Source organism: Lutra lutra, chromosome 2 (genome assembly GCF_902655055.1).
Source record: "Lutra lutra chromosome 2, mLutLut1.2, whole genome shotgun sequence".
In the NCBI taxonomy this organism is placed as follows: Eukaryota; Metazoa; Chordata; class Mammalia; order Carnivora; family Mustelidae; genus Lutra; species Lutra lutra.
The window spans coordinates 102,065,447-102,091,574 of NC_062279.1; the positions used below are offsets into that span (position 1 = coordinate 102,065,447).

At 36.9% G+C, this 26,128-nt stretch overlaps 1 protein-coding gene across 4 annotated transcripts in view; it reads right to left on the bottom strand.

Annotated features, from left to right (window-relative positions):
• Positions 1-26,128, bottom strand: part of PPP3CA (protein phosphatase 3 catalytic subunit alpha) — a 323,097-nt gene that overhangs the window by 65,012 nt on the left and 231,957 nt on the right. For all 4 annotated transcript variants that reach the window (XM_047718083.1, XM_047718084.1, XM_047718086.1 and 1 more), the window contains 4 exons: positions 17,554-17,678; positions 8,195-8,306; positions 6,515-6,660; positions 3,582-3,721 (listed from right to left, as the gene is read on the bottom strand). In XM_047718083.1, coding sequence (XP_047574039.1) covers positions 3,582-3,721; positions 6,515-6,660; positions 8,195-8,306; positions 17,554-17,678 — 523 coding nt within the window. The remainder of the gene's footprint in view (positions 1-3,581; positions 3,722-6,514; positions 6,661-8,194; positions 8,307-17,553; positions 17,679-26,128) is intronic.

Here is a 26,128-nt window from a genome sequence, read left to right on the forward strand (position 1 = left end):
GAATGAATTCTAAAAGGGATATCCATTAAGGAAGCCATATGACTTGTAGGAGGGAGTGAGAAGGGCATTGTGAAATTTAGATGTGATTTCAATGAGCTAAAAATGAAAATCTTGAACTCAGAGTGGGAATAAAGGAAGGCAGTGTGATCTAGGTGCTGGTGATATTTTTAAGAAAGGGTCAATAAGATATGATGACTGATTGGTAGTGATTTCCACGCAAAAAGAATAAGCGAAAATATCTACTAGTCTCCATGACTCTTAATAGAAACCATTAATAGAAATGGTGAAACTAGGAGGAATCCCTAGTGGGGAAGTAAACTACAGCCCTTTCAGGCAAGGTGAGTTGAAGTTAAGGTGACCATGGGACATCTAAGACAAAACTTCAAGCAGCCACCTAGAAATAGAGAATTCCAGCTCAGGAAAGATAAACAGATGAAGGGGCTAGATCTGGTAATCAAACCATAGAGTCTATACAGTTTACAGGGAAGATAAGGGAAGAGGAGGCTCCAGGGAAAAATGAAGAAAAAAAAATGTTTGAAGCAGGAGGATGACCAAGAAAGGACAGCAGAAGTGGCAGGGATCTGCTGGACAAGTTAGAGGAGAATCATGATGCAGGAGGAGGAACCAGAGGATCTCCAGGTAGAAGGGGTTGGCAGGAGCATCAGCTGCAGAGGGGAAGGCGGGCTTCACGGGACGAGCAGACACATGGTTGATGGGTGATTAAGAGACTGGCAGTGATTTGAGTGAGCCTCGATTTACAGCTTCAAAAAAGCTTTTAAAATGACTGTCAAGATGTTCTTTAAGGCTCAGAGTTTAGAGGAACTTCAGAAGGTCTGATGTAACTCACTCCTTTTGAAGTAAGCTAAACCTAGAACACAAAACTTATGTGATTCATCCAAGGCAGACACAGAAACTGCCAACCCAAGCACCAAATCCAGCCAAAAGCTTTGTTTGGTCTACATGAAAATGAAACTTTTACCTTCAATTTGTCAGAAGCCTCACGAATTTTTACAGTGTAAGGCTTGGCCTGTTTCAAGTATCTCAAGCACCTGTCGGGATGTCATAGGCATGTGAGTTTGCAAACTGTGATCTTAGGTTACAAAGATGGCGGCACTGGGGCCAGAGCAGAGGATTCCTTCCCCAGTCACGCTCTCTTCTCCAACTCATGGTGGCGTCCATGCATTCTTACTGATACCCTTTTCTGCAGAACTTCACTTTATTTAAATCATGGCCCAGACACCATGTTAGATGAGGCTAGGGTGACATAGCAAATTAAGTATGCAGACTCTATATAAATGCATCAAATAGAACTGGGAGTTGCCAATCAACTACACTGACAACAACTCAAACAGGTGCATTGTCACCGAGTTTCTTGACCAATTTTATCGCTCTCCCTTATTTTATCGCTCTCCCTTGTGCCCCTAGGTCAGCTCTATCAAGCTCAGCCACAAGAGGATGCCTTGACCCCTCCAAGTGAACTAAAGACAAGAATCAAAAAGCTCTAAGAGAAGGAAACAGTCTTTTTTCTTTTCCTTAGATAAAACAAAATCCAGACTCCTTTGCTATTCATCAGAGTCTATATAGGCTATGGATTTAAATATTCAGCATTTGTCATGGCCAGCGATACTAAAGAAACTCTAATGAGAGGAGTTAAGTAACCACTTTGTTGAGAACAAAAGTGTGAAAACATGAATAATCTTCTAATTAGCTAGTTGATGGACTTTATCTCTGATGTAAACACATCTGTGTCTATATTGACAAAACAAAAATACCATAACTTTATATAAGTTCAGTACAGAACCTCATTTAGAATATGATTTCCTTGAACAGCTGACTCAGAAAACTAAGAGAAGAATGTTATATATACTATTAATGAAAGGAAAGGTCAGGGCAATGTGCCTCTACATCAAAGTCAAGAAGTTTGGCTTTTGTTTGCTGTCATAGTATTGAAGCACAGCTCAGAGGTATCAAGTAAGTAATTTAAACACTCACGGTATGATGAAGGATGTAACACCAGATTTTAAAAATCGAAAACTTCCCTTTGATATTTGTCCACAACATTTATCTGTTCCTTAAAACTTTTAGCATATTTAATAAAAGATTACTTCTACATTAACTACTGAAAAGAAACCTCAGGCTTTGCAGAAATGATTTTACCATGCTTCTTCATTCCACCCAACATAGACTCATTTGACCTGGAGCCCAGATTTCTAAAACACAGAAATGATTTGTAACCTTTCTGATGAATAGGCTCAGAGCAAACCGCTTTATTAATATTTATAACAAAAAGTATTCTTTGAAGGATGCTTGACAGTATACAAGAATTTCTGTTCACAAACTAATTTTTCAATCACTTCAACAGATATATAAAAGGCAACTTTTTCCCCCTGTAAGGAAAACTTAAGATATGGAACAAAATGTTCCACCACTGAACCAACTCTGATCAATGTTATGTAGATACTGATGGCTGCTGGCTCTCCAGACAGAAGACAAGCGCCTGTGTCAGAGTCTCCCCCAACCCCCAACTGCCCCAGCCTTTCCAGCTACTCCACTGCAGGGGCTGGAATTAAGCATCGATTTCAGTGCACATCACATTAGGTTTATAAGTTTTGAATTTTGTTTTCTTTAAAGATTATGTCTTAATCTTAACATTTTAACATTCTCGATTTCTCCACAACCTCCTTCTCTTGTTATTCTGGCCACTGTCACATCAACTGTGTGTCTCATGCTAAGAGCACCCAGTGGAACAGAGACTAATCAAAAGCAGAAGCAACAAGTGGACATCAGGAAAATCGTGAGGATGCAAAAAAACCAACCATGTCGCTGACTTCTTTCTGAAGTGATCTGAAACAATGAGAATGGGCAGATTCCCCTACACTGGCAAGTATAAAAATTACTGTCACAATATTGCAAAGTGGCTTGTCAAAGGGCTAAAAATAAATTTACTATGGCCCCTATGTACTGATTGCTATGTTAATTTTAATTTACCCAGGAAGTCTAATCAACTTAAGAAAATTTAAGAGTAAGTTCAATATCATTTCATTAACAGATTTAAAATTATTTTCCTGATTTAAGTTACAAAAACAGGTAAAAAATGTTTTAAGTGATTATATAATTGAATGAAAAATCAAGGCTGGCATTGGATTTTTTCCTTCAGTTCTTGAAACAACACATTTTCTACTAAATTCTACCATCTTCTTCAGCTTCTCGCCACTCATACCACATGCCTCTTTTATGCCTTTTCTATTATTCACAGTTATTATATCTGTGTATTTATACAAATTTTTTTTAAAGATTTTATTTATTTATTTGACAGAGATCACAAGCAGGTAGAGAGAGAAAGAGAGGAGGAAGCAGGCTCCCCGCCGAGCAGAGAGCCACCCAGGCGCCCCTACAAATATTTTATTTATCTTTTCCTTTTGCAAGTGCTAAGAACAAGGCTTGTAAAGTGAACCTTTCATTTAGCCTTGTTTCTTAGAGAAGTTATATAAACGTCATGAACACTCAAACAACCCATGAACTGATAACTTAGAACATCGATAAACCAAGTGTGCTCCCGATGGCGAGCCGTCCGTCCTCACCTGTAGAAGTACGAACACCCCCTGACTGTGTTGTGAGTGAAATGTTCCTGAGTCTTCTCATTTCCAAAATCCTCCAGGGGGTCTGACCACAGGATATCACACATAGGTCCATAAGCAGGTGGTTCTTTGAATCGGTCTAACTAAGAAAAATAGAAGATAGAGAGCAAAATACTAATCTTTGGAAGCTTGGAATTCAGAAAATAGAAGTGCTGTTGAAGTCCCTGACTGCCTCCCCAGCTTTGTGCCCTGTGAGGGCGGCCCTCTTCCTCTCTTCCTGTTTGCTCTCCTGCCTTCCTTCCTCCCCATTCATCCAAACTTCCTCTCTCTCTCCAGCTTTCCCTCCTTCCTCCAGAGGAGCCTCTTTCATTACCTGTCTTTGTCTCACTCTTCACCTCCCTCGTGTTTAATTCCTACCCCTTGCTTCTCTTTTCGTCTTCTAGTTTACTTTTTATCTTTTCTTTTGCTCCTCCTTACTTATTTGATCTAAATATTTTAGTCATTACCAGTTGATGTGACCCTGTGTTTCACTTCTGAGGAGGCGCTTTTATGTTGTCTTGTCTTTGGGGAAATTTCTGTTACTGCCTCCATTAAACTGAGGCTTAGAAATCTGGATGCAGAACAACGTATCAGGTTTATATTGAACGATACCACTTTGAGAACAAACGGCTTTCATTTTAAGAGCAGCCACTTATTACATGGCATTCTGGATATTCATTATGAGGGGCTATCTAGTTTCGAATTAGAGTACAAGCCTGTTGTAGTTTATCTTAGTAGTTACAAACCAAGAGGAATGATAAGCAGTAAAATAAACCCCAATTTTGCTGGTCATTCTTCAGCTCACAATTCGAAGCTTTATAGGTTTACCAGAACCCTCATATGAAATCCATTTTCGAGCTATAAATGTTTAGCAAGGTCATATTTCAATTTTAAAAGGTGTATTTAGAAAGCAAGAGCAATATAATAACTGGAAATGACATTTCACCAACAATTTTATAACACTATCACTTTCCTGTAGCTTATCCTGATTGAATTGCAATTAAAGAATCTTGGGTGAAGTTAGCAGACATTATAGTCTCTTAAAAAAAAGCATAAAACAGCTGTGAAAACCTATTAAGAACTGATATTCTTCATATTCAATACTTTAATATTTTTCAAAAACCCATAGGGAAAGGTGGATATATAAGCCTGGCAACTGGTCAAATTCTTTTTCCTGATACATAAAAGGTGACATAAATAATGGTTTTGCTACACACCATTTTTTACTAATATCTAAAAAGAATGAGGCAATATCTCACATTTTCAACACTCAATGAAAAACTTCAATAAGCAAAGACCCTCTATATTTCAACCATTATGTTACCCATAAAATATTCATTGCAAACTTAGACTTGTTTAAGAGACTTAAATAATTTATGCTTTTGGAATAATTCATCCAAGAAAAATAATGCTTGTTCATAAAAATACAGAATTTCTTCCTAAGAAAGAAGAACTTCTTATTAGGGATAGAACAGCAAAGGAGGGGAGTCTTTCTGGTTACTTGGAATTCCCAGCTAAACGTCTGGTACAGCAACCAGAATACAGAACTTACTCTCAAAATGTTACAAAATGTTAAAATTAATATCACCAACAGGAAGAAAAAAACAATTACAAAATTAATTAAATAAAGTAAGGGTGGCAGAAACTCTGACACAGGGTAAAATGCAAAGCTAAAAGTCATTTTATGGCTAAGAGAAGAGCTTAATGATATGTGTGAAAATTGAACGGGATAGCTGAAACATGTCAAAAAGCAAATACTGGGGATGGTGGGTGACAGTTTTAAAATTTACTTAATTTATGATAACAGTTTAGATAATATAATGAAAGTCCATCTGATTATAGAACTCATACAGAAAGTGAACCACTCTCTCCTCCAACTCCATGACTATAGTTCAGTGTCATGTCTTTCTCGTACTCAACAGAGAGCAAATACCAATGCTCTGTGTGCTACAGAATTCTAGAAGCAGATGGATAGTGGTGTCTTATAAAAAAAGACACAGAGCAGGAAGCAAAGGTTTATTTAATGTACTTCTGTTTGATTTTAAAAATAAAAATCATGCATTTCCTTTCTGATGGGAAACTAAATACTGTATTATTTTTACACTTGAAAACTTGGACCTTAATGAGAGTATTAAGATAGAATTTGAATGTTTCATTTCCTTAAATATAGTTTTTCCTTTAAAAGTCAGGGAACTTTTCAAAGAATATTGAGCAAACCAATAATAATAATAATAATATATAAAAAATTTTCTCTTCTACTATATAAAACTATCTTGTATTATCACATATTCTCAAGAAAAAGATAATTCCATACTCAAGCTAACTCATCTTTTTGCTGGCTAAAACAACTGTTAATAGCCAATGTTAAATTAAGTAAAAAATACCTCAAAAAAAATCAGCTTTCACTTAGCCAATCATTACAGTCAACAGGATATCACAATTGCTTTGGTCAGACTGTTGCTTTAAAGTGTTAAGCGTGAAAATAATAATTTTAAAAAAATGATAATATGGACATATTCTAAAGGTCGACTTGTGATATTTTCCCAAGAGTGAAGCAACATTTTCTGGCTCTAATAGACTATGAATATACAATGGGCTGCTTAACACCAGCCAAAGGAGGAAAAAAGGCATCTATTTTGTAGCAATCAAACATTATACATTTCAGGGACACATATCACATGGTAAAAGGAACCCTGAAGTTTTCGAGATAAAAACCCTTTCAAGTATAAATATATTTTTCTTCCTGAAGAAAAATGAATACAAAGAAGAGATGCGTGACAACTTTAAATTACTTCAATTCAAAAGGATAAAGTTCTTGAAAAAGAAAGGGACATTCCTGTTTTCAGTTTATTAATGAAGCGCCCAGAATGACGAGGCTTCAAAACAACAGAACTTACTTTTCTGATATCGTCTAAGGTGTTAATCTCGGGAGACAAACCACCGTGGACACACAGGAACTGCTGGTTCATCAGGGCAGCCAGGGGCAGGCAGTCAAAGGCATCCATACAGGCGTCATAGACGCGTTCTGAATACTTTATTTTACCTTTTAAAACATGGTTCAAAAAAACAAATAATTGACTCATGATTTCATAGCTAGGATAATTTCCATGAAACAGTTTTGTTTTTTTTTAATGTTTCCTTGCCAGCATCAAACCACTAGCATAGAACTACACATTGCCAAGTTGCAAAGCATGATCTAATAAGTTGCACGTTTCGAAGAGGTAGAGTACAGGTGTCAGCCCTATCTGGAAGCGCAGTGTTCCTATGAAGCCATTTGTAAGCCGAAGCAATTATCACTCACTGATATGGAAAAACTGGGGGGCATTCCCAGATCCAAAAAAATAACCTCTTAGGCTTTTCTGATATCCTAAGACACTACTTGTAACGGATGCACAAAATAAATGGAGATAGAGCACAGATGCTCACGGACACAGTTCAAAGCCCTGGCGGCTAGATGGTGAGGTGCAGTGTGGTTCCCAGGGAAGGGGCGTGGTGACTGACTCATTGCTCAGGCCTGAGTGCTGTCTCCAGAAGTGCTCGCTGCAAGTGTAACACTGACCACTCACTATTTTTGTTTTTCAACTTTCTTCCTAAAAGCAAAATTCTCTTTGGATTTCTTTTGGTTAGCAGTAACAGGTACTAATGTAGGTTTTCATAAAAGCAAAGTGACATAAGACATACTTTCAAAAGGCGGGTTATACCTGCATTATTAATCCTTAGATCTACTGTTTTACATTTTTATTGTTCATCCCTATTTTACAGTTTTTAGTAACTTTTTATATGGCAGAGGCGAGAACTTTCGTATATATCCTCGCTATTGATCTGCAGCTGTATCTCAAAAATTATATATACAAACGACCAGGAGACCAACAGAGCATGTAAAGCTGGCTAATTTTCCTAAGTGATCTTATAGAAAAGGAGATGGCAAGAAATTTTCTAAAGTTGTTTCCGTATCACTGCACATTGCTTTTCCCTTACTGATTTATAGCTAATATTCTGAGAAAAGACTCTGTACTCCACTGAATAGAGGGCTAAATGACAGAGAGAAATTTGTCTCACTGGACAACAGGGAAAATTAAGAGAGGAGGAAAATGAAATTTATATGAAGTACTCCTCACTTCTACTATTTACGTCTGAAGGAAGATGTCATCTCTAATTTTGTAAAATCCACTAGAGGCTAGTAAATCTACTGAGTCCAAGAGAGGCACAGTTGAATTTGTCCTCCATCTGCTTTTCTGGAGTGATTTGAGATGAAAGGGTAAAATTATTCCCCTGAATAGTAGTATTCTGGCTATTTTTAGAAACTAAGTTAATCATTGGTTCTTAGAACAAATTACATCAAAAATTAATTTGAATTTTCAGATCACTATATAGAAAATTTATAATTTAAAAAGAAATTCTGAATTCTCTTCATTGTCCATGCTTAGAAAGAAATATGGAATGACATAGAATAAAATGGTATCATTTTTTAAGTTTTTGACTTTTAGGCAATGGATATCATCATGAGCTCTTGGTATGAATTAAAATGACTAGCACATATGGCATTAAAGGAAGAAGCTTGATTGAAGTATACTTACATTCTTGTTTAAATGTGAAATACTCTGTTAGATGTCTACATTCATGATTTCCACGAAGTAAAAACAGTGTTTTAGGATAAAGAATTTTCAAGGCCCACAAATACAGCACACACTGAAAAAAATAAGAATAACATAAAAATAAACATTTTCCCATTATATTTAAGGGTCCCATTGCTCACACATGAGGAAGACATGAACTAATATGTGCCTATGACCAAAAGTCCCCAAAAGGCTAGACCTTATTAAGGAGGATATTTTTAAAAATTAAACAGAAAATATTAGTACAAAGCCAAGGTTTATATGCATAAACTGATTTTCTATGCACCACAAGAAAACAACGGACTTTACAGGGTCTATTGGAAGAAGTCTGAATGAAGATATACTCAAAATATACTGGTGTACAAGCATGAGAAGAAATATGATTAGCAATTAATGAATAAAGACACCTCTCTTATAAAACAAATTAAAAAAAAAAAAAAAGGATAACAGAAACAGGAGAGGGAGCCTGGGTGGCTCAGTGGGTTAAGCCTCTGCCTTTAGCTCAGGTCATGGTCTCAGGGTCCTGGGATGGAGGCCCACATCGGGCTCTCTGCTCAGCAGGGAGCCTGCTTCCTCCTCTCTCTCTGCCTGCCTCTCTCTGCCTACTTGTGCTCTTTCCCTCTGTCAAATAAATAAATAATTGTTAAAAAAAAAAAAAAAAAAAGAAAAGAAACAGGAGAATTGGGAAGGAAAGGAAAGGCAAAATTTGGAAGTAAACAATGCCACCAGCCTCAGGCTGACTGATTTCTTTTTTTTTTTTTTTTTTTAAGATTTTATTTTTTAAGTAATCTCTACACCCACTGTTTGGCTTGAAATTACAATCTTGAGATCAAGAGTGACATGCTGCACAACTGAGCCAGCCAGGTGTTCAGCGTCTATTATATGTTTTCTCTCTTTCACTAGCTTTCTTCTCCCTCATCACATTGTCTTTTATTTCAGTGCCTTAGGTATATAAATCCTTAAGGGTTTTTGTTGGTGGTGGTGGTAGTGGTGGTGGTTTGTTTGTTTTTGGTTTTGGTTTGGTTTACATCCAAATATAATTAAACTGAAGGCCAGGGAATCTCACTACACATTCTGCAAGTAACTACGGGAAGAATTTCATATACCTTAAAACTCTCAAATTAATTACTTGGGTATTACAGTTTGTGTAAAAATGAAGGTCCCCTTTGAATTCACCAGGTTTGGAATAAGCCTCCACTGACACAGTCATCCTGGAGTGTGAATTAAGATAAGCAGGATCCTGGAGTACTACCATCAATTTCATTATCCTTCACTGGCATTCATCAAGAACCCACAGGAAAGAGAAAACCACTCTTTGAAAACAAGTATGCTCTTTTTTCCTCATTAAGTTTATCTTCTAAAAGTGAGGGTAAGAAGATAAGAGGACCACAAAAATATTGAGACAAGTCTGATTCTGGTTACTAAAATGTGAAACCAAAAAACATTTAAAACATTTACATTTTTATAAAGAGCTTTCCAACATAAAGTAAATATGCTGCATAATGTCCACTGAGAAAAGCTACTAGTGATTCATTTGTTGTGATACCTGTGAAGACTAATCACCTCTGTCAGCTTATATACCAATTTATTAAATGAGTGGAAATAATTATGTTTGAATATACAGCCCACGTCCTGGGGAAAAATACTAATTATCAAAGCAAGTATGTATTACTTATTTTTCAAGTAAGGTATTGTTTCCAACTATGTAATTATAATTGGAGTAAACAAATAATGGGTTGACATCAATTTATACACACACACACACACACACACACATATGTTACTTCAATTAATTTTCTAATTATAATTTTCTGGTTATACTTATTAGTTAAAGTTCACATGACAAATAATATTACTATTTCTGAACAGTTGACCAAATGATCCGTCGTCCATGGTGCACATTCCCTGTTATCCCAGTGGGTAGTATTGTGGCTTGATGAGTCTCTGACAGTTACACATCTGGTTTTCAGGGTACATTGACATGCTTTCACAAAAGGAGTGTTACTCAAACTCGTCTCACACTTCAGAGAAGATATTTATAAGCGATTATTACGTCAATGAGAAAACTATTCCCAATTTAAACTTTACAAAGTTGTACCTTAATACTAAAGAAATACACACACACACACACACACACACACACACACTTCCATATTGGTTGTTAACTTCGTATGTCTAGTTTGGAATAAGATGAGAATGTAAAGTCTTTTAAAAATTATATTTATGGGGCGCCTGGGTGGCTCAGTGGGTTAAAGCCTCGGCCTTTGTCTCAGGTCATGGTTTCAGGGTCCTGCATGGGGCTCTCTGCTCAGCAGGGAGCTTGCTTCCTCCTCTCTCTCTGCCTGCCTCTCTGACTACTTGTGATCTCTCTCAAATAAATAAATAAAATCTTTAAAAAATTATATTTATTTACTAAAATTGCTACATCTAATATATTCTGTTTTTATATTGAGAAAGAGTATATGTTTTGGCCATACTGTAGCTGCTTTTAAAAAAGTTTTTCTTGTTGTTGTTTTTATTAAAGTCTAATTTACATAGGAAGAAGTGCGCATATTTTCAATACGCCAGTCAATGAGTCTGTATATGTGTATATTCTCATGAAACGACTAACCAAATCCACTTACACTTCAGCACCCAGAAGGTTCCCTTGTGGCCTTTCCCAATCAATATCCTTTTGGAAATGTAACCACAATTCTGAACTCTTCGGATTGGCTTTGTCTGCAAGAATCTTAAGCAAAGCTATTATCTCTCCAACTAAAATCTAAAACGCGATTTTCTAACCCCTGTTAAGTGCTACAGGAGTCGCTTTTTAGGACCCATATTTTCTCTCTTGCCGTCTGTTAAAGATCCAGTTTTGACATTAGCATATGGCTTTACTGCCTTTAGTTTTAATTTCTGTAGCTTTTTCCTAACTGAAATCTCAGAGTGATACAGAAATATTTTATGATATGCTTTTCATACTTATTTACCTTTTAATGATTCACGGCACATTTAATATCCTTGTTATTTAACGGATATAAAGCACCTAGTATATAGTGGGAGTTTAAGAAATATTAGTTCCTTTTTCCTGTAAATGAGAAGGAATACAGGAACACCGAAGGTAGGGAAGGACTGAGGGAAAGCAAGAAAAGAGAAAAGAAGAGGAGAAGGAAAAAGAAAGGGAGAAAGAAAACATAACTTAATTTCCAAATTCTTGGCTCAGCACACCCTCAAAATAAGAATCCTGTTTTCACATTTTATTTCCTTCTCCCCTGTGGCAAGAACAAAATATCTTCCCAAGCGCTGACTAAAACCACAAATGCAGCCAATATGGAAGAAGTGGCATGGTAAATGAAAGGGCAAGGGTGGATTGGAGAGTGGAGCCCGGCCAGCCTTCACCCTCAACATCTGGTGGGTGAGAGCCGCCAAGTACAACACTGTCTTGCTGGCAACTGTTCTGCCATCTAAAGTTCTAATATTCTGCAGACCTGTAGATCTGAAGCGAAATCATAATTGGACATTATTTTTAAAAAAGGAAAGTTTCTTCTAAAAAAAAGTATCACAATCACTAAGCAATGAAACACAAATTAGTTAAAATAATTGGTTATTTTCTTCTATGTGGTAGGAGATGGCTAATGTGAACAAAATGTTCACTGAATTAATTGGTTAAGGTGGAAACAGAGAGGCAAGTTATGTTGGCCTTTTTGCACGGCTAGATGTAAATTCCTTGTGCTAATGACTTTCAACCAGACCTTGACGGTCTTTCCAGGGCTACTCGAAATAATTAAACAATTACGACTTACAATTAGTTTTAAAGTATGAACAACTGAGCACCCCCTATATTTTTATTAATCTGTCACAGACACGGTTTTCTCCTATTTAATTTATCAATCTTCCCCAATGAAACAGCACTGAGGATATAGTTTTGCCAAGGATACCGTTTTCTTCATTAGTTTAATTGGTTCACTGATAAGAGTAGTGCAATGATTTATTTTTGTAATTTATGCCTTTTGATGATGAGTATTCTTGGAAACTTGTATAGGGGAGTAAAGAAAGAGACGAAAGAGGGAGAAAGTTAAAAAGCAAATAGACAGCTTCAGATATACATCAAGCAGCCTTCCAAAATAACTCTCCAAGCTGTGATATGTTCCAATCAAAAGGGACGCCTCTCAGTCATAGGACAATTAAGTGAGGGATGTACACTGGCTGGGAAAAGATCCAAACTCCCGAAATGTCAAGTGCGGCTCCTCTCAGACATTCCCTGCCTGGTCTGACAAGCATACCGACAGGCAGCAGAGCACTAGTCCTGCACTAACAGAGACCATCGGCGGCGGGGAGACAGCAGACAATTCCTTCCTCGGGTCTGTGGCATCACTCTGTCACCTAACAAGGCTTGCTGCACTGTCTGCTTGTTATTCTCCTGCAGAAGCAGGGGACGCTGCCTGACTTGCCGTGGTTCATTTCGTCTCCGAGTTCACAGCGAATAAACACAACTCTTCCTGCTTAACCGAGTTTGAGGCTTGGGCCGAGACCTGTATGTAAGTAGCACGGGGGCGGGGGGGGGGGGGGGGGGGGGGTGGGCTCGCTGCTAAGCTCACAGCCCTGCGGCGTGGAGCCGCACAGACTGGCTAGGAAAAGCACAAGAGCAAGCAAACAGAAGGAAACGGCGAGGCATGCCTCGTCTGCAGTTCTGGTTTTCTCCGCATTCTCCGAGGAGCGCACTCAGATGCGGACCTCTGCAGACACGATCAAAGAGATTAGGTAGCATAATGCCATCATCAGAAAGAGGATGGTATTTGGTGTGAGACAAATTATTACTCCAAACTAAATTACCTCTTCCATCACTACTCAAAAGCCTGCTTGTTTTAGTGGGGCTAACGTTGTGGCGAGTGATTTCTAATCTTGGCAGAAAGAGAAGGTGGTGGGAAGGGGTGGGGAGGGGTGCAGAAAACGAACTCCGTGTGCTGCCCACAGCACATTACCTACTGCCTGGAAACACTCCCCAGCAGAGACTGTATGAACCTACTCTTCAAAGCTGATTTGGTAAAATTAAACATAAGTGGCTCCTCTTTGCCCAGAGGAGAACCAAAGAATACCTGCAGGGCAGCCCTGAATTATTGAGGAATCAAGAACCTTTTGAAAGCTGTTAGGATAGTCCACGCCGGAAAAGGGAGCTCTGATTTTAGGAACTCTCGTAAACTGACAGTGTCTTACTCAAACAGAATATGCTGTATTCCTGCTGGACCTCAGACTGAAGAGGTGGAGGAGAGGGCCACGTGTGCCTGTTTGCACGTGCATGAGTGGATATAAAAGTGTGGATCAGTTTCTGCAACACTGATGTGTGCATTTTTGGTGGCTCGCCTCGTGAATGTGGCCAAGGCGTGGGGTGGAGTGGGAAAAGCACAGACTTCGAGGCCCAGCACTGTCATTTACTATGCATGCAACTCTCTCTGAGCTCTGGTTTTCACCCTCACAGAACGAAGACATTTGCACGTTCCTTGCAGAACTGTGAGGAATAAAGGAGCTCATGTATCCCAGCCCAACAATAGCATTTCGGCAGGCAAACAATATAAGCTTCCTTAATCCACCATTAAGAGCCCCAAAGTATTCTCGGTAAATATATTTTATAGAAACATCTGTTCTATTTTAAACATGATGATATCACTGAGCCATCCCAAAGCCCCTCAAAGGTCACAGTCTAATCAAAATGGATCCTTTTCATAGAGGAGGACTTCACATTTTTGTTATTTCTGTATGCATGTGGCAAGTCCCTGGAGCTGTACTCTCAGACATTTAGAGTTTAATTAAAGAGCTATTTGTAAAGATGGGAACTCTGGTATATGCATCTCAGAACTTCCAAATGTCCTGATACATTTGCTATGTCACCAGCATCGGGGTTCAATCTCTGATCCTTTGAATTCCAAAAGGTGCCCACGACACACAAAATTGCAAATTCTGGGGTGCCTGGGTGGCTTAAAACCTCTGCCTTCGGCTCGGGTCATGATCCTAGGGTCCTGGGATCGAGCCCCGCATGGGGCTCTCTGCTCAGCAGGGAGGCTGCTTCCCCCTCTTTCTCTGCCTGCCTCTCTGCCTGCTTGTGAACTCTCTGTCAGATAAATAAATAAAATCTTTTTTAAAAAATTGCAAATTCTATAGTTCAAGTATCTAAATAAATTGTAGACTCAAAAGAAATCTGCTGAAGAGTAAGTTAGTGATTATTGCTTCTCGAGTTCTTTAATTTAAGGAAACAGAGCTCTAAACAGCTCCTAATTAGGGAGAGTTTAGGAAATTTCAAGTAATTTGAGGCCAGAGCTTCAGAAGCCTCAACTCTCAGAGTAAAAATTCAAAGGTAAATAAACATGAACCAGATTAAGAAATAATATTATCCAAAGAAGGAGCTGGTGAGACAAAGATGGAGTCCAAATGTGTCAACTGTTCCTCAAAGAACACATGATTTAGTGGTTCCTCTTTACTAGTAAATTAATAGGGAACGGTGTTATTTCTTTGATTAGACTGAGAAGATGGCAATTAAGTAGTTCAAAATCGCAAATATGCTATTAAAAAAATTTTCCAACATAGCACTCCATCGTTTGGCCAATAAAGATAAATCACTCCCAACAGGAGAATCTTGGGCTTTCCCTAAGAAGGTGAGCTTCAAGGAAAGTAGAATATCTATTTCGTTCCTTCTCAGAACCTTACACAGGAGAACTTTGCATGTTAAATGAATAAGATGTATTTAAGAGTCGCTCAAATAATTTTTGAAAGTATTTACGCAGATTCCGCACAGTTGTAACTTAAGGGACGTAGTAGAAACATTTTACGCCCATTTCTGTTTTCTGCTTATTGCAGTGTTTTACAAACCTGTGGCTGCGTAATGAAAATCACCTCTGGCCACAGCAACAAGTTCTGGTCTATGGGATGCAAGCTGAAGTAATGGTATCACTTCTAAGAAATACGCATAAATGAGAAGACATGTCCTCTTTTTCCTTTTCCTTCTAGCTGAATGCAACATGGGGCATGATGGCTGAAGCTGGTGTAGCTGTCTTGAGTCACAAGGCAGTCTTTGGAACGAGCCTATGTATCCCATGCCTATCAGAGCAACAAGGCAGAAAGAACCTGGGCCCTGGCACCATGCTGGGACATACCACGTGGGCAGTCCCATCTGTGAGCTTCTACTGGAGAGAGAAATAAACATCTATCCTGTTCAAACCACCATTTCTCAGGTCGTTATTTTCTCTTGGCAGATACCAGTCCTAATGTGATATAAAGGTCTTAGAAAATTTGTATTCAATCGCCCTTCCCTACTAAGTTGGTCGAGTTAGCACATGAATGACATCTGTGGAGTTTACTAATTTTTTTCCCCTGTACTTTTCTTATTTCAATTTCCTTCCTAGCTAGTCTCCCTCCTTTGATTTAATCTTCCTCAGTCATGTCTGCTCTCAGAATTGTTCCACTTTCCTATATTGCAATGGCAATCGTTTTCCATACTTCTTTTATCACAAGGTTTTAATAATTCAAATCATTGAATCCTGGACGACTACCTAGTCTAGGCTTTTGATTCTATATAACTTTTTATAGTCATATTTTCCAACATAGATTTAGTTTTCTAGAGAGCAAGGCTACACATCTCTTCAAATTCTCTATAGTTCTGATCATAGTGCATATACGTTTCATGTGTTTAATAATACAGTACGTGTTTACCAAATGGAAGAAATATCAAAAATTTACTTTCTCCTTTTGTTTTTATATACCAAAACCATCCCTCCTTCCCTCATCATCATGAATAAATAAGAAGTGTATGGTTCTCAAATACACAAAGGCTTAATATTTGGTGAAAATATTAAATATATTTTAATATATATAGCCAATGACTATAGCTTCTCTCTATATACATAGACTCAATTACTGAAGGTAAATTGAACAACCAAAAATATAAAATTGGTATGATAGCTTTAAAAACAAAAGCTGTTTAAGAGCGGTATGTTCTTCAACATAAAATATTCCTATGGTAAATAAAATATTATGATGAAAATTTAAAAACCTAGTCTCTCTTTTACATGACTATTATGAATATATGATGTTGGTGTGAGACTTTTATAAAGTTGACTTCTCTCTTAATTAAGAATATATGGAGAGCACGTATTGCATGGAGCACTGGATGTGGTACATAAACAATGAATTCTAGAACACTGAAAAGAATTTAAAAAAATAAATAAATAATTTTAAAAAGAATATTTTTTTTTCCTTTTAAATGCTTTTTTTTTTTCCCCTGAGAGTGCATATAATAACGTCAGGTGCTATAGCATGAGCTCTGCTCCTTTAACAATCATTTTTATTTTAAATTATTTCTTTTTTTAAAGATTTATTTATTTATTAAGGAGAGAGAGACACAGAGAGCCCATGCGTGTGCACAAGTGGGGAGTGGAGGGTGGGGCAGAGGGAGGCTTCAACCCACTGAGCCACCCAGGCGCCCCAAGGGTGGGGCAGAGGGAGAAAGAGAATCCTCAAGCAAGCTCCCTGTACAGAGCCTGATGCTGGCCTTCATCCCAGAACCCTGAAATCATGACCCTAGCTGAAATCTAGAGTCAGACACCCAACCAACTGAACAACCCAGGCAACCCATCAAATCATTTCTTTCAATAAATATCTAATGAACCCTTTCTATGTTTGAGATACCATGGTAAGCACCAGGAAAAACAAAGAAATGAATAAAGTGAAGTCTTTGCCTTTATTTTGAATGCAATTTCTACTTACCTGAAGCAGATGCAGGTGGGAGGCTGAGGAAGAACCTCTACTCAAAAATTATCTGTTTTGTTTTAATTAATGAGTTTGGCAAATTACCCTAGTTAGATGACAGATGCCAAAAAAGACAAAATATAGCAGCTGTAAGTGTACTCACACATACACACACACAAAAACATGGACACAGACAAAGACACACATGCTCATGGTTATCAAATTACAAAGATAAGTTACTGCCTCACAATTATAAGGCATAATCATACAAACACATTCCTGCTTATTTAATAAACTTAGTTTAGTTCTGTCAATAGGAAAAAGTATTATCTAATGTAAAATATTATGCAATTTTTGCAAAGTTGCAAACATAGAAAAGGTATAAAAGGCAAAGTCTTAATAATAGCCATTTCCTTGGCATCTCTATGCATTAAAAAGCATATGGGAATCAACCGAATATAGAATACATAGTATCCCAATAACTGAGAGTATTAAAGTTCTATTATAGACTAGGAATTTCCTTAAGACAATAACATTTACCACTTGTGGTTTGCCAAGATATTGTTGATTCATTCCCAAATAGCTAAGAAATGATACAGACTTACTTCGATACTGAAGTACCCTCTGTCAACATAGTCCCCTAAGAAGAGGTAGCGAGTGTTGGCAGGAGATCCCCCCACTTCAAAAAGCTTCATCAAGTCAAAGAATTGTCCATGGATGTCCCCACAAACTGAAAGAAACAAAGAAAATTCATTTTATGGTCACATTATGATTCTCAATTAGATTAAAAAATTACAAAATCTTAGAGGCAGAAGGAAGGTATAGCTCATCTTAGCTGAAACATTCTTTTGCAAAATAGGATAAGGGAGACAGAGATTTCAATGTTAATTAGTGGCGGACCTGGCTCTAGGATCCAAATCTACCAAGTCACAGATTAACGGTGAAAGTAAATGTAATAATAATAATTAATAGTATTGCTGTGCTTTCAATAATACATCACCACACCCCACCCTTAGAAATTTATGCACAATTTCTGATTTAATACCAACAAGGTCATGGGATGAATTTTCCCTTTGTAGAGAAAAGATAAGGCAAAGGGAGGTTCAAAAATTTGGAATTATCTCTATATAACTGAGGTCTGAATAAATAAGTATTACATTTTATTACCTCCTGGAGAAAAAGAAAGTTAATATGTATCATAAAAACTGTATTTCATTGACTCTAAAATGCCATCAATTATAAAATACATCATTAATTTATGCACCACCAAAAAAAAAAACCCCTCCAATTTAAATTTAAATTATAAAAGAACATTTTTATAAGATGTACTCTTATCAGATGTTAAAATGACAAAAACAATTGTCATTTTAAAATTAAATCGTCATTTTTTAAATTAAAAAAAAAAACCCAAAACTTGTAAAGTACCCAAATCACTGGGAAATAGTATTTCCTAACGTTCTCACCTTCTCTTTTAAAACCAAAATTCTTCGGAGAATGATGTAACCTCTCTTTTTAGAAACCACTTATTTAGTACTTACCATTTCCTTTACTACTTCCAAAGCCTTAAGTATATATACATACATATATGTGTGTATATATATATAATCTCCATTATACATATGAGGAAATGGTGTAGCTAAGACAGGTTATGGGGCTAAGCAAGATCACTCTTCCCTATGGATGATCCAGGATTTAAATTCAGATTTGCATAATTCAAAGCTTTTGCTGCCAACCATCATTTATAATATCTTTGTTATTTTATATGTTTTACCTATGTATATGTATTTAATATTTTAAAACAATTTTATGTTTAAATGATGAATATGATGGGTTGTTTCTTGAACACTAAGAGGTTCATGGAATGAATGTATCAACAAATAGAAGGCTAAAGCATGCCATCTTAACCCATTCTGTGCTGCAATCAATTTAAGATAAGAACATTTTAGTCCATCTCCATCTCCTTCCCCTTCTCCTCCTCTTGTTCACTAGATGTGGGTCTTCATGTCTTAAATAATCCAAGTTTCTTTCTTCCTTGGATTTCCACAGGCTGACGCCTTTTCACCCACCAGTCACAGGTCAGAGGGTTCTTTCTTGAGCACTCTTTGTAAAGGAGTTACCTCTCTCCAAAATCATTCCTCATCCCATTAATTTACTTTCTTCACAATACTTAACACTATCAGGAATTGTCTAGCTTATTAATTTGCATGCCATTTCTTCCCTGATCTTTCTCATGGAACTATAACCTCTGTGAGGTTGTATAACTGGTCAGTCTTGGTTGCTGTATCTCCAGTACTAAGACCACCACCTCCCAACCAAGAGGTACATGAGAAATATGTGCTACCTGAGGATTCTTCCACTGGCCCTACGCTGTGCTTAATTTGGAAATCCATTAACCAAGAAGTCAGGGATTTTGAGATGCGCTTGGGATTGATAGAGTTGGATGACAAGTCTGTAGGGCTTCACCGGTGCAAGCCTTCAGCTTGTCTGAGATGCTTGTTTTAAGCCTTTGAGTCACAACTTTGAAAAACAGTCTGCAGCAAGACTGGGTTAGAAGGTGGGACCTCCAAGCATCCGATGGTGGTTCCCTTACCTGGTTCTACACCAGAAACGCATGGGGGGAGGATTGGAAACTAGATCCCTGGACTTTGAACTGGAATCTCCAGAGATGCAGATTTACAACCAGCTCTTAGATAGGTCTTATCTAGTCAGTAAGACTAAACAGACCTGCAGTTTTGAGCCTTTGTGGACGCAGTCCCCATCCTGCAAGCTTGTGTGGTTCCCTCCCCTCATAGGGATTATATGTGGGGGAGACACATGTTTGAAAGGCAACTTCTTTCTAAGTTAATTCCAGGTTGGTGTGAAAATAGGAGTTCCTATTTGTGAAAGGATAATATTGAAGGGATTGTCTGATCAAATCTAGGAGAAAGAGATGAAGCTAAGAAAACTGATAACAAAGAACAAAACTACTTCTTTGGGCTTTTGAATGTAGCTATTGCTTATGCCTTGTGCACTTCAGTTTTAAGATAAATTATTTATCCCAAATAGCTGGAAACATTCATTATTTTGATACCAAACTTTAGGATGCAAGTGATTGCCACACCCAAGAAGATAGTGGGTGGGAACCATGGCACCACACAGAGGGAAAGTTACCTCTTTGTGATGGTAAGTGAACGGAATAGCCAGGTGGCTTTCCCTCTCTCTGTTGCCGTTGCTCCCACCTTCCATCCCCTTGGGCATATCTGAGCAGTATAAAATGCAAGCGAACGAGGCAAGCTGTCTTCTTGTTTGCTCAGTCTCCAATTCTCAACCAGGCTAGGTCCTTTCATCTTCAAAATCATTTGGTTTTAACAGCACTTCCAAACAACAAGGCTTTGACAATTCTGTTAAACCTTCAAGGCAAACTCTTTCTTCATCAACATAGCCCTGTTTCCCACATTTCTCTAGCTCTCATTATTTGCTTCTCATCCCCAACTGAACATTGCTGGTGGATGGATTACTCAACTAAGGGCCAGCACCGAAAGGCCTGTCAGATTGAAAAGGCTCCAAAACTAAAGAAACACAATATTGTTAATAAAAGCATTCCCACTTTCTATGAAAATATCCATACACTTGGCTAAATATTTCCCCAAAATATATATGTCTTCAATAGATTATTAGGAGAATTGTACATATTTCCATCAGAAATGTAGAGAGTTATGGCATTAATAAGATGAACATATCAAAGATAATGAAATAAAACATAAGGATTTTTTTTTTTTCTGGACCATTGGTACCCATATTCATGAGTAACCTGATGTGCCACAACCTGATGGTTATTTTCCTTATGAGCTGTGGTCCTACTTTTGTTTTTGTACTGGAGAAGGAAGAACTCCATTAGTTTTTATACCTCTCAGGTATACTAAGCAGTTCAGTCTATTTGGTGAGAAGGTGTCATTATTTTCTTGGTTCTTTCCCTAAGTGGAGTGACTAAGTGAGTTTGAATGTGGTTATTCTAACATTCTCAGTACAACAAAATGATACAAGAGTGACCAACATCCTGTCGCGCTACCATATTTATTACTTTTTTCTCTTCTGCTATCAGGAAATACATAAATTATGCCAAAAACAATCACACGCTAAGTAATACCTAAATGAACAATTACTTTTACGTAACTGCCTTTTAATATTGCTTCCCCGCCCACAATGATTCTCAGTCCACCACACATAAAACTTTATTGGAAATGATTCTCACACATAAGTGGTACCAACTTCTGATCTAAATCTCCTGAAGGAGAGTATGGAATTTTGAAGTGGGAAACTGAAAAAAACATACAGAAAGGATATGTCTTTATTTCTTAAGGAAAGGAATAGCTTTTATTTCTAATATCATTACTGGATACCTAGTTATTAAGCTTTAGAATCACAGGCTCAGAGGGAGGTTCAAGTACATACAAACATAAATATAAATGTGTGTCTGTGTGTGTTATGCGTGTGTGTATGTACATGTGTAAAACCACCCACCACAAAGGAGGAATTATTTGGAGATTAGTGGTCAGCGAAGCAGTTAGGGAGTCATTAAACAAGTTCAAGACTTTGCTCACTGTATATTACAGCAAAGTAGTGCTAAAGTGAAAGAGGAATAAACAGCTGGGGCAGTAACAAGGGACTCTTTGTAGTCAGCTGGGTATGTTCTTGTAATCTACAAAAACTGGACAATGAGTCAGTCACAGCACAAGTCTAAGAGTCCCTAAAACTAGCACACTGCTAAGGAGAAAAGATAATGGCCAGCATATGGAGGATAAACAGGCTCTTGAGAAAATAATCTCAGGCAGAGGAAGGACAAGCTGGAAAGATAATCACAATCATGACCAAACCCCTACCTTGCATCTCCCGACTAGAGACAAGCTGGTAACTCTATTTAGAAGGGATAAGTGTTCAGTACAAGAACCACATGCATATTAATCATACAACTAGGTATGCATGTCATAATTAATTTAGTGAATCAGCAAATAAGTATGGCCATATTATAATTTAATTATTTTTTCACAGAATCCCATTGTTTCCAAGTTCACATTGGCAATTACATTACGACATTAAAAAATGTAAACAGTAGACAGTACTGAATATAGAAGGATGAGGGCCCAGTATAACCGCTATATAGTTGATAGTCTGAAAAGAACTTTGACAAAAACTATCATCCTGAATAGGAGTCATACTAACAAATATAACATAAAACATATACTTTCATGTAAAACTACTTAAAATAGTTTTGAATTAGTGCTAACACTCACACATTTGGTCCTGTTTTCTTGTTTACACACACACACACAATCAAAAACATCATTAGGTCAATTTCCTACTGACACTAAGCAAAATTTCCATAATGTCATAGTATTCTAGGTTAAAGAAAGCTTAACAAATTAGAAGGCTTGTGAACAGAGGAGTGAGTTGTTAAAGACAGACAAACAGATCAAACAAAATAAAATAAAACAAAACTTCAAATGATAAATTATAGGGGGAAAACAGATTTTTAATGGACCAGCACTTCAAAATTGCATCGATACCATGATTTAGAAGTCAAGTGCTTTGGATTTTTGAGTTGCTATTTTTCTATAAAGACCTTTTAATTTCTCCAAAATGCTGGCTTTTATCATCTTGGAAGACCTGCATGAAGTAGAATATACAAGTTTTTTCAGTTCATACTGAACTAACAGTTTGTAATTTTTCTTTAAGAAAAGATGTTACTGAATTGCCCAGCAATTTTCACCATTTGATTGCCATTGTCCTTTTTGCTTCATTGACTTCAACCCACTATTTTTTCTGTAATAACCACATTCTCCCAAGACAATAACATCTCTAATTTTTTTAAATACTGTTAACTTCTATATATGTTTGCCAAAATGATTTTTTTAAGATTTTTTTTTTTTTAATTTGACAGACAGAGATCACAAGTAGGCAGAGAGGCAGGCAGAGAGGGAGGGGGAGGCAGGCTCCCTGCTGAGCAGAGAGCCCGATACGGGACTCGATCCCAGGATCCTGGGATCATGACCTGAGCTGAAGGCAGAGGCTTAACCCACTGAGCCACCCAGGCGCCCCAATAACATCTCTAATGTTAAAGAACTAACATGTTGAATTCTCAGCATGAGGGGGTTAATCTTTTAAACTTATTGGCTTATTCTTGAATCTTCTGTCAGCTACAATTTATTCTTTTCCAAAATTTACAGTTCTGCAGAGAAAGGTCTTACGTGTAGAGATTGTGCTCTAGGTTAAAGACAGTGATACCACTAGTACATATTTGCTTCCTCCTGCTAATAATCCAGCTTTAGGTAAACCTTCCTGAATGGTTAAGTTCCAGTACAAATCAGCTGGCATGAGTACGTGTAGTTTATTAGCAGAATGTTAAACTTCTGAAATCTGGCAATTAGTGAGATAAAAGTGAGTTTTATTATGGCATTCACTTACTTCTAAAAATCTGCAACTGTAAAATAAACTAGCCAAGAAAAAATAAAGGGGTCTAATCCACGAAAGATGTGTACTTCAATATAATTAATATTTTATGTATCGCAAATATTATATGTCAAATGTTTAACAAGCCTTGGGCATTTTATAAAACACAAAATATGAATTCTTAACCAGGGCACTCTGGTTTTGATAGTATAAAACAGTAATGAAAAATCTCCAATCAATATTTGCTAAATACTGAAATTTCAACAATTTTATTTTTTTTTAAGATTTTATTTATTTATTTGAGAGAGAACAAGCAGAGGGAATAGGCAGAGGGAGAGGGAGAAGCAGGCTCCCTGCTGAGCAGGGAGCTCAACCAACATGGGGCTTGATCTCAGGACTTTGAGATCATGACCTGAGCCTAAGGCAGACACTTATCCGTCTGAGCCACCCAGGGACCCCATGAAATTTCAATAATTTTAAAAGAAAGAAGAAGCTATGAAATTACAGAACAATGACAGCACCACTGCAGATTAGTAGCAATGATTTCAAACACTTTATATTTATGATGCTGTTCTATGAAGATAAATAAACTCCCTGTTCACCAGTGACAATGAGAAATATAACAGGACAACTGAAAAAAAAAAAAAGGAAAATATATTATGGATTCTAATTATAACAGCACAGTACTAAATCCCCTAAATCCCCAAATCTCAGTTGATAATGATAATCTGATGGAAAAAAACTAGGATAGTCTACGTTTTTAAACTATGTTATAGAAGAACCAAACAATACGTTTGGTTGTACTATGGGTACAACACCATAATATATGTATACAGTGTATTCCAATCAATAGAAAAATAAATTATTGAAATTTATGTTTATTTTTTTGTCCTAAAAATAAGTGTTCTCACCGTCAAAATTATTGTTTGATTTTTTTTTCCTTCCTGAGTTGAATGCTTTATAAGATTTTGTTTACTAGAAGAATTTAATTTATTAAACAAGAATGTATTTGTTTTAACTGTTATCACTATTTTTCCACCTCAGCATCAATCCAACTTATAATAAAATGCATAATTATTATTATATAAGTCATGGTCATGACTGTGATACTAATGATTAATAGTAATTTTAAGTATGTACAATACTTACTGGATTATTTAATTAAATTTGGTCATCACTCTGTTCATGTGTCCAAGTTTGGTCAGACCTGGAAACTATTGGTTGGTTATGTGATACATGGATTTATTTATATTATGTAGTTCACCAAGCCCTTGATTGTCATCAGCAATCAAGAGTACTGGATGAACACTATTCGTTGATGTGACTTCAGTCAAATATAAATAAATTTAATGATTTACATACTTAGATATACTATTAGCAAATGAATGATTGTTCTCTTCAGTTTTCGAAATACTGATCCCAGATTTCAGGACATAGTGAACGCCCTCCAGGCCTGAAACATGGCTTTCATTACTATAACCAGATCTGGGGGTTACAGATCTATGCCTTAGTAGTGTTCCCATCTGTGTATTTCTGGAGGTTTGTTTTGTTTTGTTTTGTTGTTGTTGTTGTTGTTGTTGTTTTAACTATTTGGTTGCTGTGGTCACAGTACTCTTTCAGATGTGGTATTTCATCCTTGAGAAGAGGCAGTAGAGTGCAATGGTTAAGAACACAGACTGCGAAGCTAGACTGCCTGGTTGTGTAAATGATTCTTGTTAGTTTTTTGGTTTGTTATGTGTATTTCTCCTGATGGACCGCAGTTGATGAACTACGGCTTTCTTAGTTAATTATTATCTTCTTCCTTCTCCCCAAATCAGCTTTACCACCTATTGAATATGTAGATTTTTCCAATTTGACTAGAACAAGCTACTTAATCTTTCTAGGAGGTCTCTGATGCCTCCTCTGGAGGAGGTTTCACACGAGACCTTACTCGATATGTTTTCTTTAATTAAATAAAATAATATAAGGGAGAAAAAAAGCTTAGCAGGCTGTGGTCCATGGACTGTACAGACACAACACGAAATAGTCATGGTAGCTATTCCAGATAGCATCTGCCTAAGAAATATCATGAATGTTTTGCCAGATTTAGCTAGATGATCTAAGTAACTGTACTCAACCTAGCCATAAATAAAATATACAAGAAATTGTTCATTTTTTTTCCACTTTTTATCCAAATCTATGCTATCATATATCGAAAGCTACTGAGGCTGAAGTCAAAGAGACTTGGTCTCATGCTCCACAAATGCCATTTTCTAAGAGTGGAAATATCGCCAAATGGCTTCAGTGATATCACCAACCTTTCAGGGGGTAACAGCACCATGGTGAGTTTCTAGTTAGCCTCATTTTCCTTTGTAGCAAAGCTCATTTACAAGACTACTCTGTTTTATGGCTGTGTAATGGCAGTAATGTTTTAAATTATGCTGGAAGTGACATAGTAAATAGAAGGAATATAAGGTATGGCACCAAATGGATCAAAAACAAAATAAAACAAAACAACTCTTCTAAGAATTCTGGAAAACTCAATTAAGAAAAATCTTCTAGGTGGTGAATAAATGAGTCATTTATTATTATTATTACGATACTCCTCAATTTTGGACAATTTGAAAGATTATTTTGTTTCTAATATTTTAAAAACTCAAGGAAAGCAAGCTAGTGATATTTAATTCTAAAGTCCCCCTATTCATCATTAAATTGGCAATTATATCCAGTGGGCTTATCGGTAAAGGAGTTTTATCTAGCACTGAATTTCAAGTA